The following is a 14,749-nucleotide window of genomic DNA, read 5'->3' as shown; positions in this document are numbered from 1 at the left end:
CTCTCCTCCATCCCATACCCAATCCGTCTGCCTGTTGTTTTTTAAAAAGAATATACTTAGTGATAATTATAGGAGTATAATTATAGGGTTAAATAAATTGTTTCAACTTGTGTAACCAAACACAATCCAAGGAAATACATGGATTACTAATGTATACAGGGTGAGGTCTTGCAAAGCAATTTCTTTTTAACTGCTAAGTCTACACAACTGCTCAAAGGACCTAGAGGAAACTTCCAAATGTTCCAGAAGGAAGAGTGAGAAATATAGTTTGCAAAGGAAACACTTTTATAATATGATACAAAGGAAAGTGAGGGAGGAGCACCTAGTTACAATACTAAAAATAAGGATATTAGTTCCTGTTTTATAAAGCACTTAGACAAACACACACAGGGTATATCTATGCTAAGAATTAAAGCAGAGATGTGGGACCTGGGGTAAGCAATGACAGGCATTATTTCAGAGGGTTTACTTTTTTGTTCCAAACCAAATTCCCCTGTGCTATGCATTTGCTCTCTTGGCTCATGAACCTGTCTACATTACTGTGCCTGCCTCTCTATCCAGTTACACTTTATCTCTCAGGCCCTTTTCCCTCTGTCCCTATTAATTTTTAACTATGTTGGCAGTATGGGTTCCCAATGAATACAAGGGAAGAAACCATTTAGAGAAATGTAAATCTACAAAGAAACTTCAGAACTGAGCCTTTGGTGGCTTCTTTTTGCATTCGCTTCTAACTGACCTATCACACTACCATCCATTCTTTCTACATTGTCAGAGGCATCATTAAGACATGAGTAAGAGCCAGCAGTTAATCCTAAAAGTCTTCATTGAACTGAGAATAAAAGTTAGGCCTCTGCACATGGCCAGCACCTGTCTTTGACAGTCTTTGCCAATTCCCTCAGGCTCCTCTCGCTTTATTACTGGAACCTAAAATACTTTTTTTGTTCCTTAAGGACAGTATATCCATTCCTAATTTAATACTTTTTATGGTTCTTTCTCTGATTGGTACCCATAGCACTTCTTTACTTACATCTTGGTTTAAAGATTATCTCCAGAGACAGCATCCCTTGGTAATGTTAAACTGAATTTCATGGCCTTAAGCTGCTTCCATATACAGTTCAAGTTTGGCCTAAAGGTCACTATGTATATAATAAATCGATACATAGCCTCATGTGTAAATAGACTTTAAGCTTCCAAGAAATACCTAAGTCTCAGCCAATCATAACAGCCACACCTCTAAGCCAATCAGAGGCTGACGCTGCCAAAACATGGCCAGAGAAGTGACCTCAGTCAATTGAGCTGTTTCTGAATGTCATTTCCTTTTCCTTGCCTATAAATACAGCCTACACTTGCAGTGGAGGAGGTGGGGAGGGTGGATCCTTCTGAACCATGTTTAGTCCATTCTGCTGCCAATTTTATGCTTACATCTTTGCTCAGATAAACTCTGCTAAGTGTAATTTGTCTAAAGCTTTTCTTTTAACATTAACCATGGAGTGTTTTTATCCATGTTCCATTTTTTTAATCTGTATCCCCCATCGGAACATATGCTGCGGGAGACGGGGTCTTGAATTCTCAGGGCTAGAAATAATTCCTGTCATATGGCAGGTGCTTCATAAGAATTTGCTAAATAAACAAAGCTGCAAACATCTTCATTATAATGAAACTGCATTTGTTTCAAAACAATTTGGAATTGTTTCATCTTGTGATATTTGTGGAAAGATAGTTTAATTATCCAAGCACATTTCCCCCTTAATGTGATATGACATTCATAACACTTTTGTTCTTCCAAATTTGCTTCACTTTATCTGAGACACAATTTCATCGAGCTTTTCATTGTACTTGTTTATGCAACTTGAGCTAAATCCTCTTTGCACTGGGTGTTTTTTTATATTTCGGTCTTACATCTTGTGTGTTTGTTTCATTTTTCTATCCAGAAAACAAATATGTGGGCACTTAATTATCTGTTTCCATCTTCATTCAGGATTGGTATACATTGTGTTATTTCTCACACAATCACAGCATAAATGAAGGCATCTTCTGATTACAAAATCTGACATAAACTACAGAAACATTTCCTTGGTTGAAACTACTTATAAAGCAATGACTATTGTTACCCCAAATATAACATATGTTTCAATGCTGTGGATAACAACAAAAATCATTAGAAGATTTTATGGAGTTTTGGGTTTTTCCTTCGCTTTCATTGGGGGGTGGGGTGGTTGTATTGACTGGGACTAATAATGAATGCTTAATTTGATTTAGTTTTGAAAAACCCACAGTATCAGTACAGAGCCATTCATTATGTTCAACAAAACAACACTAAAAAAGCCTGGAAGCCACCAGAGAAAGCAGTTTTATATTTACAGAGGTTGCAGGTCAGTGAATTCAGAGAGAGATACAGCCAGGATTTTTTCTCAGAAACCTTTTTACCCTTGAAGACAGAATTCAAATGTGACAGTGTAGTGCTTAATTTTGTGGTTACCCAGAAAATGAAGGATATCAATAAATCATAAGAATGCTAATTTCAACTGGCCTCAAACTAAATCTGTGCAAGGATCACAAAGTTACTGATGTAGTTAGTCCCAGAGACAAAAGCATTTTCAGTATCCTTTCAGTTCACATGTTCTTATATAAAACAACTTGAAAACTTTTCCCTCATGAGAGTTCAGTTCATAGACCCAGAACCTTTCACTGGCCTTCGCCCATTTTGTTGACTCTGTCCTTCTCAGTCAATTTAAGTTTACAGAGTCAATCATTACCCTTTCCTATGCTCCCCCAACTTCGAATTGCCTGACTCAACCATGCATTTTCGCTTGGCAAAAGAGCAATTGTAGCTCACAAATTCTCTACCAACTACAATCTAAATTCAGATAAAGAAGCCAAACACACACACACACACACACACACACTCACTTAAACGGGCTCAACTTTATACAGGGATCCTGACTCAACCCTTCTGTTGGAGCACCTACTTAAAAAAACTTTCAATTTTAAAAATCTTCATCTAGCCATTGTGGCCACTTGGGGAGTGATTCAGTGGATGGCAGATCTTCCTTTCTGTTTCTCCTGCTCTCTGTATATCTAGCTTTCCGGTAAACATAAAATAAATGTTAAAGATTTATTAAAAAACAAAGATTAAGCAAGGTTTATTGCATGCACTCCTCTTAATTCACCTATGCACCTATTCATCCATTCATCCATCCATGCAATTCTTTTTATCCCATTTTTCCCTTCTCCCTTCTGCCACATATATCCAATTTGCATTATGTTTTTAACAGCTGAAAATGAACTTCTGTGTTTATGTGTTAATAAATGTAGATGGTACTTCAATAATATCCCATATTCTTGTAGTTTCAAGCTTTTCTGGTAGTACCAGGTTTTGTAAAGCCACTGATTCTGCACTAATAACCATTGGCTGCTTCAAACTTCTGCTGGTATTCACCCATATTGGTCCCTGAAGTAACTCCCACTCAGCCAGCATTTTCCTGTCATAGATAGATACCATTTTCCTGGATGAGAAGGCAAGCTTTTGATTTCCTCGAATCTTGTCTCCCTAACCATCCTAATTCTTCTCCTCAACGTGCTTTCTTCCAAGTCTTCTGCATTTCACAAACTAATAGTAACATCTTCCTCCTAGTTATTCAGGCCAGCAATTATGGAACCACCTCCGATTTCTCCTTTTGTCATCCCATCTATGTATTCCAACCCAACAGGAAAGCATTTTGGTTTTACCTTCACATTATCCTCAAACGTCGACTATTTTGCATTTTCCCTTTGCCAGTTCGAACAAAGCCACCCTCATTTCCCCCTAGAGTATCGTAACAGCCTTCTCAGCCTTTTCTCATCAGGGAAGCTCCAGTCATTTTGTTAGAAATTAAAAAGTCAAATCACTTCATTAGACCATTTAGTAATCATCCCTGACTTCCATCTCTCTGTGAAAGTGAGGACAGCAGTGGCCTAGAAGGCTTTCCATGAATCTGATGATCTCTGCACCACTCTGGGCACACCTTACAACCATCCCTTAACTCCCAACCTATTTCAATGAGCCCCTGACTATTACTACATCTCCCCAGGCACATCCTTCTTCTTTCTTAGCCATACTATCTCCCATCTCTTTATTAACACTCCAGTTACAGATATCAATACCCCCAACTCCACCTATTTTCTTCTGTATTTATCTATGGAATATATCATACACATTAAAAATTATTTACTCTGTTTTCTAGCTAGTCTCTCTTCGATCCCCACCTAAATAACATAAACTCCACTAAGCTGTGGATTTTTGTTTTCATGGCTGCATGCCAAGAGTACGACAGTACTGGAACACTGCAGGCTTTCAAAAAAATACTAATGTGAAAGATTAAAATATACATATACATAAAGTCCAGATTCTAAGAAGGAAATAAGTTAAATTTATCTGAAAATAAGACTTCAGCAGGGAACATTCCTAAAGCAGCCTCTGCCACAAGGCTGTTTATTTGCATCTTATTTCACTTTCACTTATCCAATTAAGCCTCCTCCTGGAATACTTTTTAAAAGTCTCTATTTGATCCAGGTCCACTCTGCCTTCACCTCCCACCCCACCTTGAGGCTAAAAAGCCTTTCAAGCCCTTCTCTGGTAAAGAAGAAGAAATCAAGGCATCTCACTGGACCTGCCCTCTGGACCTGCTGGCCTTTGCCCCAGCTGATCCCATCTCCAGCAATTTTCTGCATTCCAGCCTCCAATCTCAGAGCACTTATTCTTTTGATTCCTTCTAAACTGAAATCTTCCTTCCTACAACAAACCCCTATCTCTTTTACAGAGCTAAGCTTAGTATATTTCATCAGAATCATTTCTCCCTCCCTTCTTTCCCAAACCCCAACTAAGGCTAAATTAGTTCCTCTTTCTTTTTTTTCTTAGTACCTCAAATCTTACTTACTGATTTGTAATATAATTTTAATCAATCATTTTAACATCAATTGGTTAATATAAATCCACCTTTATAAGCTCAGTGAGGATAGGATTGTGCCCATGTTATCCATTGCTCAATTTCAGAGCTCCTGATTAGAGGGGGAACTCAGAGAAACATAGCAAATAAACAGAAAATGAATGAACCTAACCTTGTCTAAGTTGTCTCTGACTCATCATTGATGTGTCCACGCTTCCCCAGCAACAGACAGACAAGTTTTTATCTTTACAAGTTGGAACAAAATTCAAATATCTAATACTTTCAGATAAACAACTTTGATACTAAAACTCACCAGCTATTAATTTGGTATGAAGCCCAGCAGTTTGAATGGAAGAATTCCATTCTGAGACTTCTCGGTTAGTGAACAAGGCAGCACACACACAAATAGCCTAAAGGGCACTGTTTCTAATCTTCAAAAACTTCATGAGTACAAAGAAAAGAAATCAACAATGACTCTCCACTTCCTGGCATAAAATTATGCATATAAAGTATTTCCATGCTAATAAAATTTGTATTTTAATTACAACTAATTGCAGTTGTAAATATGCTAATGTGGAGCATCAGAGTTGCAATAACTGTAAATGTATTTTATACCAATCAAAACAGGGGCAAACATGTCACCTCCCACTCTCAGATGTTCAAGTTACATTACATTTACTAACTACAACAACCAAAAAAACCTTCCTCCCTTGGAGTTAAGTTGATTTGTCCATTTCTAACAGTATACCAAATGCTGGCTGTGCTAAACTATTTTTTATTTGATGTGAAATGCATAGCTCTCGTCTCAGGCTTTAAAAAGTGAAAGGTCCTTCTGTTGTTTGCAGGTATAAAAGCAGCCAGCAGCACTGTGACGAGGATAAAGGTGAAGGGTAGTTACCTCCTCCAAGACGTCAGCCAGCTTACTGAGGATTTCTTCAGGAAGGCTCTGGAAGGTAGGAACGCTGGAAAACAGAACACAGAATGATGTTGAATGCATGAACAGCAACTTCCTTGCATGAATAAAACTGTAATAGACCTGAATGAGAATGGAGACATATCACATTATGAAGAATCCATAAAAGGACTGTTTATTTTCTAACAGGGCAAACACATGTTGAACAGAAGCAAGCTTTTAGGATGCACAGAAATGAGTTGAAATCACACTTAATAGTTATTACTATAACTTACAGTTATGGGTGCCTCAACTGTACTGGGAAGAGCACTTCTCTTGTCGATTAGGCCACTGTCACTAGATTCCTTTCTCTACTACCTCCCTTTCTAGATCCCTCTCCATGCCCATGTCCCAGCCACACATTCCACGCAGACTTGCAAGCATCTGTTACTAAAATCAGAAAGTTCTGTCCTTTTGCGAAACTCTCTCCATCTTGGTCCAATTATTCCTCTACGAACTCTCACAGCTCTCACACATTAATTACTTCAACTGTTGTCAGACAATCAGATATATAAAACACAGTACCTTTCCTGCTAATATCAAAACTCCATGAAGATAAAGAACCATTCCATTTAATCTCTAGGAGTTTCACGTAATTTACAAATCACACACCAAATAGTGCGTGCTGACTGAAGTTACAAAACATGGACAGTCAGATCAGACGAGATAGAGCACAGACTGGTGGTCTTACAACGCTGAAAGAGTTAGCTCCTTTGTTCCCACTCAGCTTTTATTTCTCCCCACAAAGCAACTAATGAAAATATTGTTGGGGGTTGAATACACAAACTAACAAACTTCTTTCATAAGTGAAATAATAATGACTTTTCAAAGAGAAAACAAAACTCAACATCATATAAATTTAATTTAGATGTGGAACAAAATTTCCATATCTCAGAGCTTCAATACAGAAAAATATAGCGAGTTAACCAAATCTATCCTTAAAAAATGAGTCAGAGACAGACTCTAAGAAGCTCAGGAGTCTGTTTCACCAGCGGGCACCAACAGGTGAACTGCCCTATTCCACCACACGTGGAGAGCAGCCGCTATCAGCCAAGTTCTTGAGCAATGTTCATCCAATCAGCTAAGAGAACACTGACACATGATACAAATCATTCAACTGTAGTGGTGTGGAACACAAACACCCAGTTTAAGCACCATGCATTTTATCCAATCCAGCCTAGTAATGAACAATAGAACCAAACAGGTCCTCCCAATTCCATTTATACAAGACAATCTGGGACAATCAGCTTACTACCTGAGCTGTAGAAGAAAAGCAAGATCTCATTCTGGCATGAGATACTGTCCTGTGATAAGAGCTGTCACTTCCCTTTCGGGTCTTTCCAGCAACCCAAGGTTACGGCAAAGGTCACATATGTTATGTCCCAGAAATGCCTCAGAAGACTTAAGCATTACTGTCACCATTTTCTATTGTCTGGACTGTCACAGAAGACTATTCATAGATCATATACATGTATTTCTGTTATTTGATTTGGCGAATAATTCTGGCTTGACACGTATGGTCCAGTGAAAGAATCCACAGCACAGCTTTGATACAAGCATGAATGTTTTGCTATTCATTTGTCATTTTGATTCCTGTTACTTAAGGCATAACATATTGATAAAATCTCAAGATTTTATGCAGAGGTTTAAGAATTCACCTAGGACCAACCATCTGTTTCACAAACCGATGACTGTGGTCTGAATCCTGTGAGATTTCACTTCCTGAACATAGTCTATTTTAGCTGTTGCATGGTGCATATCATAAAATGAGACAGAAAAAAAAATACAGAGGAAGCAATATCGTAAGTCATGCAGTCATGAAATTCCAGACCTTCCTTTTTCTTTTAATAAGCTATATTTCACTTTCCTCTGAGATGTTAGAATAATTAGAGTGTTTCTGATCCATTGGGTATTTGTGGAAACTATAAACTACAACTGGATTTTTCTCATTTTATTATAATTGGCTCCCTTCTTTAGACAAGCCTATTATATTTCCTTTTTTCACTTAAAAATATATTTACATTATTGAAAAGACAGAGTGACAACACACACACAGAATATCATCCTTTATCTACCAGACTCTCAAACAGCCAAAGCCACCCTAGGCTGGGCCAGGCAAGTAAAGCTAAGAGCTGGGAACTGCATCCAAGTCTCCCATGTGGTTAACAGGGACTCAAGTAATTAAGCCAACACCTGCTGCCTTCTGGGCGAATATTATCAGGGAACTAGATTATAAGTGGAGTAGCCCAAACCTAGGTGCTCCAATATAAAGAGGGGCATTCCAAGCAATACATATGGTATTTTCTATGATATATCTTTTATTTCAATCTAAGTTGTATATATGTCAACTAAATATAAGATTTCATGTTCATCATAACCATGAGAAATAAATTCAGGTTTTGTTTGCAATATACGAAAATGAAATGAAAATGTTCAGTTTTAGAATTTTCAAAGTACTTACCTACACACCATTTTTTAAGGTCTCTCTAAGAGAGAAGTCACACATCTGTTGATGTGTTCCACAGCTATGGCTGGGCAAAGCCCAAGCCAGAAACCTAGAACATGCACAGGTGCTAAGGCCCAAGGCCTTGGGTCACCTTCTAGGGTGTATTAGCAGGGAGCTCAATCAGAGCGAAACCGCCAGGATATAAACTAATGGTCATATAGGATGCCAGTGTTCCTGATGGCAACATAACCTGCTAAAGTACATGTCCTTCATCGTTAAATTCTTGAAAGGTGTGTGGCTGCAGGACTGGGAAGATGGGGAGAAGAGAGACAGTCTATCTGCTAGCTGACTCACAATAAATGCCCTCAATATTAGGAAGCTGAGGCTGAAGTGCAGCTGGGACTCTAACTCAGGTTCTGCTATGGGATGTGGGTACCTCATGGTGTACCTTAACTTCCTGTGCCACAATGCCTGTCCTGAACACTTCAAACATGTTATCTTTTACTACCTTGAATGCCTCAAAATATTAGCAACAATTAGTACTAATAAAAATTAAAGATAATTTTTTAAGAGAAATATTCTGAAAAGTTAACTGTTAGCAACTGAAGTACCTTTGAGCTTAAGAACATGGAAATCACTAAAATGTAAGAACCTTAGGTTCTATAAATCACTCTAAACTGATTGTTCCAGCTATCTTTAATATTCAAAGATCTCTGTTAACCTATCCTTAAATAAGTTCAACTATGTAATTAATTTTTTCTAATTACTGCTCTATTAGTAACTTGAACACCAAGATCATCACCATAGAGGTTGTTCTTAGTTCAGAAAAATATTAGTTGCACCTTCTCAAACATATTAAAAGATTTAAGCTCCAATAATTTGGAAATGCTAATTTCAGGTAACGTTAACTAAGATTCTGAAAATTTAATGTTAAATAAATTTACAAAATTTGTTTATCACAGAATAATTGTGAGGGCAAACTACCAGAGAAAATGTTCGAACAATTAGGGAAGAATATTTTCATTAATGGAAAAATAATTTATCATAATCATTTGAGTGCTAATTACAAGTAATTCTTACCAATGCGCTAAAATGTTTTCTTTCCCTAAGGACTGCAGAACGCCTGGAGTTACAGAATGTACTTGAATGTAATATACCTGAGATGATTTAAATTCTGGTGCTTTTCCACTAGTTTTTCTAATTGAATGATACAAAGACTTACAAACAATAGTAAAGAAAGGATGAACTGACCGAAGTGGTCAGCTACTGACATGTATACTTTTTCAGCGACAGCGAAAAATTCCTCTCACAACAGGGTTTTACTGTTTCATTAATGACCTAGAAAGGAACCAATGATATCTGTAACATTTCACTTGGTGGCTTCATGTATTTCCCAATTTTTCATTGTGAAAAATGTCAAACAGAAAGGCCGATGAAACAATAGGATTACCTACATACCCAACACTTAGAACTATACCTGTTAACACTACAAAACTTCTACATTCAATCTATCTTTCTTCTAAGTGTTTATACAAACTGACACTCCTAGACTAAACATTTGAGAAGAAGCTGCAGAAATCATAAAATTTGCTACTGGTACAATGATATATACCCTCATGTCCTTAGAAAACAGTTTGGTGGATAAATAACTCTTATAGCATTAGCATACGTAACAAAATTGCCCGCATAAAATCATCTAATACTTATTCTGTATTCAAGTATTACTGTTGTTCAACACTGTTTTTTCTTTCCAAAGCATGATCCTAATTCTTTTGACAGGGTTCCTTTAGTTCTAATTCCATGAAAGTATTTCCACCTTGTATTTTATTTGAGGAGTTTTATTTAATTGAAGTTATTTTATTGAAGAGTCTAGGACAATTACATGAACAGATGTTCCATATTCATATCTAAGTAATTTTATTCCTCTCAATAGACTGTTGAATCTCCTGCTATGGTCCCTTGGGGGCAGTTCCTGGCTCCTGGCTCCTGGCTCCTGGCTTGCAGCTTTAGACTAGCTCCTGGCTCCTGGCTTGCAGCTTTAGACTGGCTCCACTGTTATAAGCATTTTGGGGCTGACCCACAGAGTTGAAGAACTTTTTCTTTTTCTTTCTTATCTCTTTCTCTGTCCCTTTCCTATCATTTTGCCTTTCAAATAATGAAAAAAAAAGTTTTTGCTCAAACAGTGCTATTAATTTTATTGCATTTCAATCCTAAGCATAAGCATCAGCAGTACTTCAGCATTTTGGAGTATGACTGTTTTCTGAAGGAAAGTCACTGAATGACTGTTGAAGCTGCAAGCTGAATTAGTCACTTTGCTCATGGTACATCATTTTTCACCGAAGCACTGACAAAACCACGGTTATTGACAGTTGAGTATTTGGCAGACAATTCTTCCAAGCCAACTAAGCAAGCCTGTCACTTCAAAGGAAGTAACAGTTTTTGACGGCAAAATTATTTCAAACTTTCAAATAAAAACGAAAGCTTTCAGAAAACTTTTACTTGTCACCGTGAGTACTGTAAGCATATCAGCTTTTCAATACTTCAAAATATTTTCCTGGTGATATCAGTAGTGAAATGTTACATTAAGAGGTACAGTAGGGCCCGGCGGCGTGGCCTGGCGGCTAAAGTCCTCGCCTTGAAAGCCCCGGGATCCCATATGGGCGCCGGTTCCTGTCCTGGCAGCTCCACTTCCCATCCAGCTCCCTGCTTGTGGCCTGGGAAAGCAGTCGAGGACGGCCCAATGCATTGGGACACTGCACCTGTGTGGGAGACCTGGAAGATGTTCCTGGTTCCCGGCTTCGGATCGGCGCGCATCGGCCCGTTGCGGCTCACTTGGGGAGTGAATCATCGGACGGAAGATCATCCTCTCTGTCTCTCCTCCTCTCTGTATATCTGGCTGTAATAAAATGAATAAATCTTTAAAAAAAAAAAAAAAGAGGTACAGTAATTTTTAGGAAATTCTGTATAACTCAATGAATCAATATTTTCCAAATGACAAAAGCATCACATTGAATAATCACACACTGATTTTAAAAATGCATCAAAATACTAGATGGAGCAAGAGATTCTAAGACAATAGATTATGAGAAGGGTATTGATACGGTTATAAATTTCATATTGCAATAAGCCTTTAACAAAGTACTGTTTTCTAATACACTTTTAATACCCTATGTTATTCCGTAATGGGGAGGGAGAGCAGAGAAATCTTCCATCTCCCTAGAATGTGTGAGGAAGACGTCAAGTATAACCTACCAGGATCATAACTGGTAACTCATAGACAACAGACTCGAAACAGCATTAGAAAATAGTGAAACTACAAAGGCATATGGGGGGAATCAGGAGCAATCCTGACAACCTCTTTACAGGAGGTGATGCGCGTGGAGTGGGTGGGGGGAGAGACTCCAGAGTGGAGCAGGTGGACAGGAGGAGGCTTGTATCCCAACCCTGACAACTCCCAGATCCTCACCAAGGACTATCAGTATGACCACCAAGGACTACATCCCAACTGCCAAGGAGACCATGGGGAAATGGAGTGCCTTCGGAGGCCAAGAACTCTGAGGTCACCTACCCCCATTTGGATCTACCACATGGGATGGAAGAAGTCCAAATCCTGCCTTGCAGGATCCAAGGTCCACAGAAACAGAACAGTAAACTTCCTTTGGAACTAGGGAGAGGAACTTTCTCTGGTCCTTGCCTGGTTCCGACTTTGGGTCCCCACCCTGTCTTGCAATGACCATCAGGATCACTCCAAAAACCCCTCAAAACAAACAATCTAGAATAGACAGAGAACAAGGAAAGCTTAGAATTAGACAGGAAACGGTCAGCAGGGATGCACTTATAACTCACTGGGTGGGACACAAAGATTAGTTACTCCTCACTGGGGTATTGAAGATTTCTCTGCACACCCCTCATGAAACTGTTCACTTAAGCTGTTGACATATGTCTTGTTAGAGTTATAGAGTTAGACTACCCAAAAAACAGCCAGGTTCAGCAAAATGAAAATGACTATGTTACCATGTCTATTACTGATTTATAAAAAGTTTACATATTTCATTTTCAGTTCTACATACAAACATCAATAAACAGATGTACTGATGAATAGTATGTAAAATAAGATAATACCTTAAGAACCAGATAAGAAAATTATGTATTTAACATAATTATGCTGTTTTAAGATATACTTACAATTGTGAACAGAGCTCTGTATGAAGAATCTAAATTTTTAGTAGGTTTGTTGGGTGAAATGTATATTGTCTTTCTCCTCTTTTCTCTTATATAATCAAATTATTAAGAGTTAGTAAATGTATTTTTATGAAACCAAAAAATCTGAAATATAAAATTGGTATTCCAAGTAGAAAAATGTATGTGAATGGGTGGGCCCTCCTATAAGAAAAAAAAATTACTGTTGGAAATTGTTATTTCTTTATTCATTAATACTGAGTTCTTTTTTTAAATTTACTTTTTATTTTTTTATTAATTTTTAATTCTTTTTATTTGAAAGTCAGACTTGCAGAAAGAGGGGAAAATCAGACAGAAATCATTCATCCACTGATTCACTTCCTGAAAACCACATTAGCCAGCATGAAACCAAGAAGTGGAAACTCCATCTGGGTCTCCCACAAGTGTGACAGGAGCCGAAGTACTTATGTCATCTTTGGCTGCTTTCCCAGGTCCATTAGCAGGGGGCTGGATCAGAAGTAGAACAGCTGGACTTGAACCTCTGTGTCATAAAGCTGGCCCCAGTTGAGTGCTTTATTGTGTGCTACAAATTGTTTTCCCTCATGTTGGGGATTCATCAATGAACACAAGCAAACGTTTCTGGCTATTATCAAGACAATGGAAAAATTAAGTCATTCTGTTCCTGAAGTTTCTGCTCACAAAGCCAGGGATGGTGGACCCAAACTGGGTCTCCCATATGCTGGTGGAAGGGACTTGACTCATGTTATACCTGGTGGCCCCCAGTAAACACATCAGCAGGAAGTAGAATCAGGAATCACACATGCAAGAAGTTGAACGCCAGGATTCTATTGTCTAGTTGTGTGACTATGAGTACATTATTTAAAGCCAAGAAGTCTTGAAGCTAGAAGATCGAAACTACCAGACCTAGCTCTCGGGCTGTGTCATTGTTAATAAACATGAAACAGTTAACTAAGGGCTCTCCCAGGGTAGGCACTCAACTAAAGGAACAATGAAGCCTGTGTAAAACTGCACTTTACATGTAACTTATGTGGTAGGCACTTAAAACATGAAAATCAAATGAATAAATGCAATGAAGCCACATGCAATAAAGTAATGCTGGCTCAGGTTTGGGTTACTGCACAGGGTGATGCAGTTCATACAGGACAGGAACAGGTTCTCCAATTCAGTCCACTCTGACCCCGGCTCTGCCTTCTTTCTGAAAAGAGCTACCTCTTACGGTTTAAAAAAAAGTGGGGGGGGCATCTTATTTATAGTTACTCTGATCTGTGTTAAGGACCATGTACCTGTTATTTGTGCAGAAGACAATTTCCTTGAGGCTATTAAGGAAGGAAGGAAAGAAAGTAAAGGAAGGAAGGAAGGAAGGAAAGGAAGGAAGAAAAGAGAGAAAGAAAATTTTTATCAGTTTTTTTAGGATTTACTTTACTTTTCATTGGCAAGGCAGACATACAAAGAGAAGAGCTGAGCCAATCCAAAGCCAGGAGTCAGGTGCTTCTTCTGGATCTCCCATGTGGGTACAGGGTCCCAAGGTCTTGGGCTGACTTCTACTGCTTTCCCAGGCCACAGGCAAAAAATCTGGGACATATGAATTGGTGCCCATATGGGATTTTGGCAGATGTAAGGGAAGGATTTAGCCATAGGCAAGGATTTGGGCCATTGCTCCAGACCCATATTTATTATTCTTTTATTTTCATTTTTATTTGAAAGCCAGAGAGATAGCAAGAGGGAGAGCACTTCCAACTACTGGTTCAGTCCCCAAATGCCTGTAGCAGCTGGACAGGGGTCTCAAACCCAGTCACTTTGACACAGGATGCCAAAGCCCCAAACAGGGTAAAAGGCCTGCTCTAGATTACTCAGTGACAGAAGGGCCTGGCATGATGGCCTAGTGGCTAAAGTCCTCGCTTTGTAAACACCAGGATCCCATAGGGAGGCTGGATTGTATTCCAGCTGCTCCACTTTCCATCCAGCTCCCTGCCTGCAGCCTGGGAAAGCAGTTGAGGACAGCCCAAAGCCTTGGGACTCTGCACCTGTATGGGAGACTCGGAAGAAGCCCCTGGCTTCGGATCAGCTCAGCTCTGGCCGTTGTGACCACTTGGGGATCGAGCCAAGGGATGGAAGATCTTTCTTTGTCTCTCCTCTCTGTAAATCTGACTCTCCAACGAAATATATAAATGTTTAAGGAAAAAAAAGGCCATTAGAGTAGCCTTTTCAAAAACCCACTGCAAAATT

The 14,749-nt window shown here is 38.7% G+C and overlaps 1 protein-coding gene across 3 annotated transcripts in view; it reads right to left on the bottom strand.

Annotated features, from left to right (window-relative positions):
- The window catches only part of PRKG1 (protein kinase cGMP-dependent 1), a 1,159,635-nt gene that overhangs the window by 271,589 nt on the left and 873,297 nt on the right, over positions 1–14,749 (bottom strand). For all 3 annotated transcript variants that reach the window (XM_004583389.2, XM_004583388.3, XM_058671972.1), the window contains one exon: positions 5,824–5,887. In XM_004583389.2, coding sequence (XP_004583446.2) covers positions 5,824–5,887 — 64 coding nt within the window. The remainder of the gene's footprint in view (positions 1–5,823; positions 5,888–14,749) is intronic.

Source organism: Ochotona princeps, chromosome 13 (genome assembly GCF_030435755.1).
Source record: "Ochotona princeps isolate mOchPri1 chromosome 13, mOchPri1.hap1, whole genome shotgun sequence".
Taxonomy (NCBI): Eukaryota; Metazoa; Chordata; class Mammalia; order Lagomorpha; family Ochotonidae; genus Ochotona; species Ochotona princeps.
Note: the sequence above shows the minus strand (reverse complement) of the source record. Positions and strands in the feature narration are given on the sequence as shown.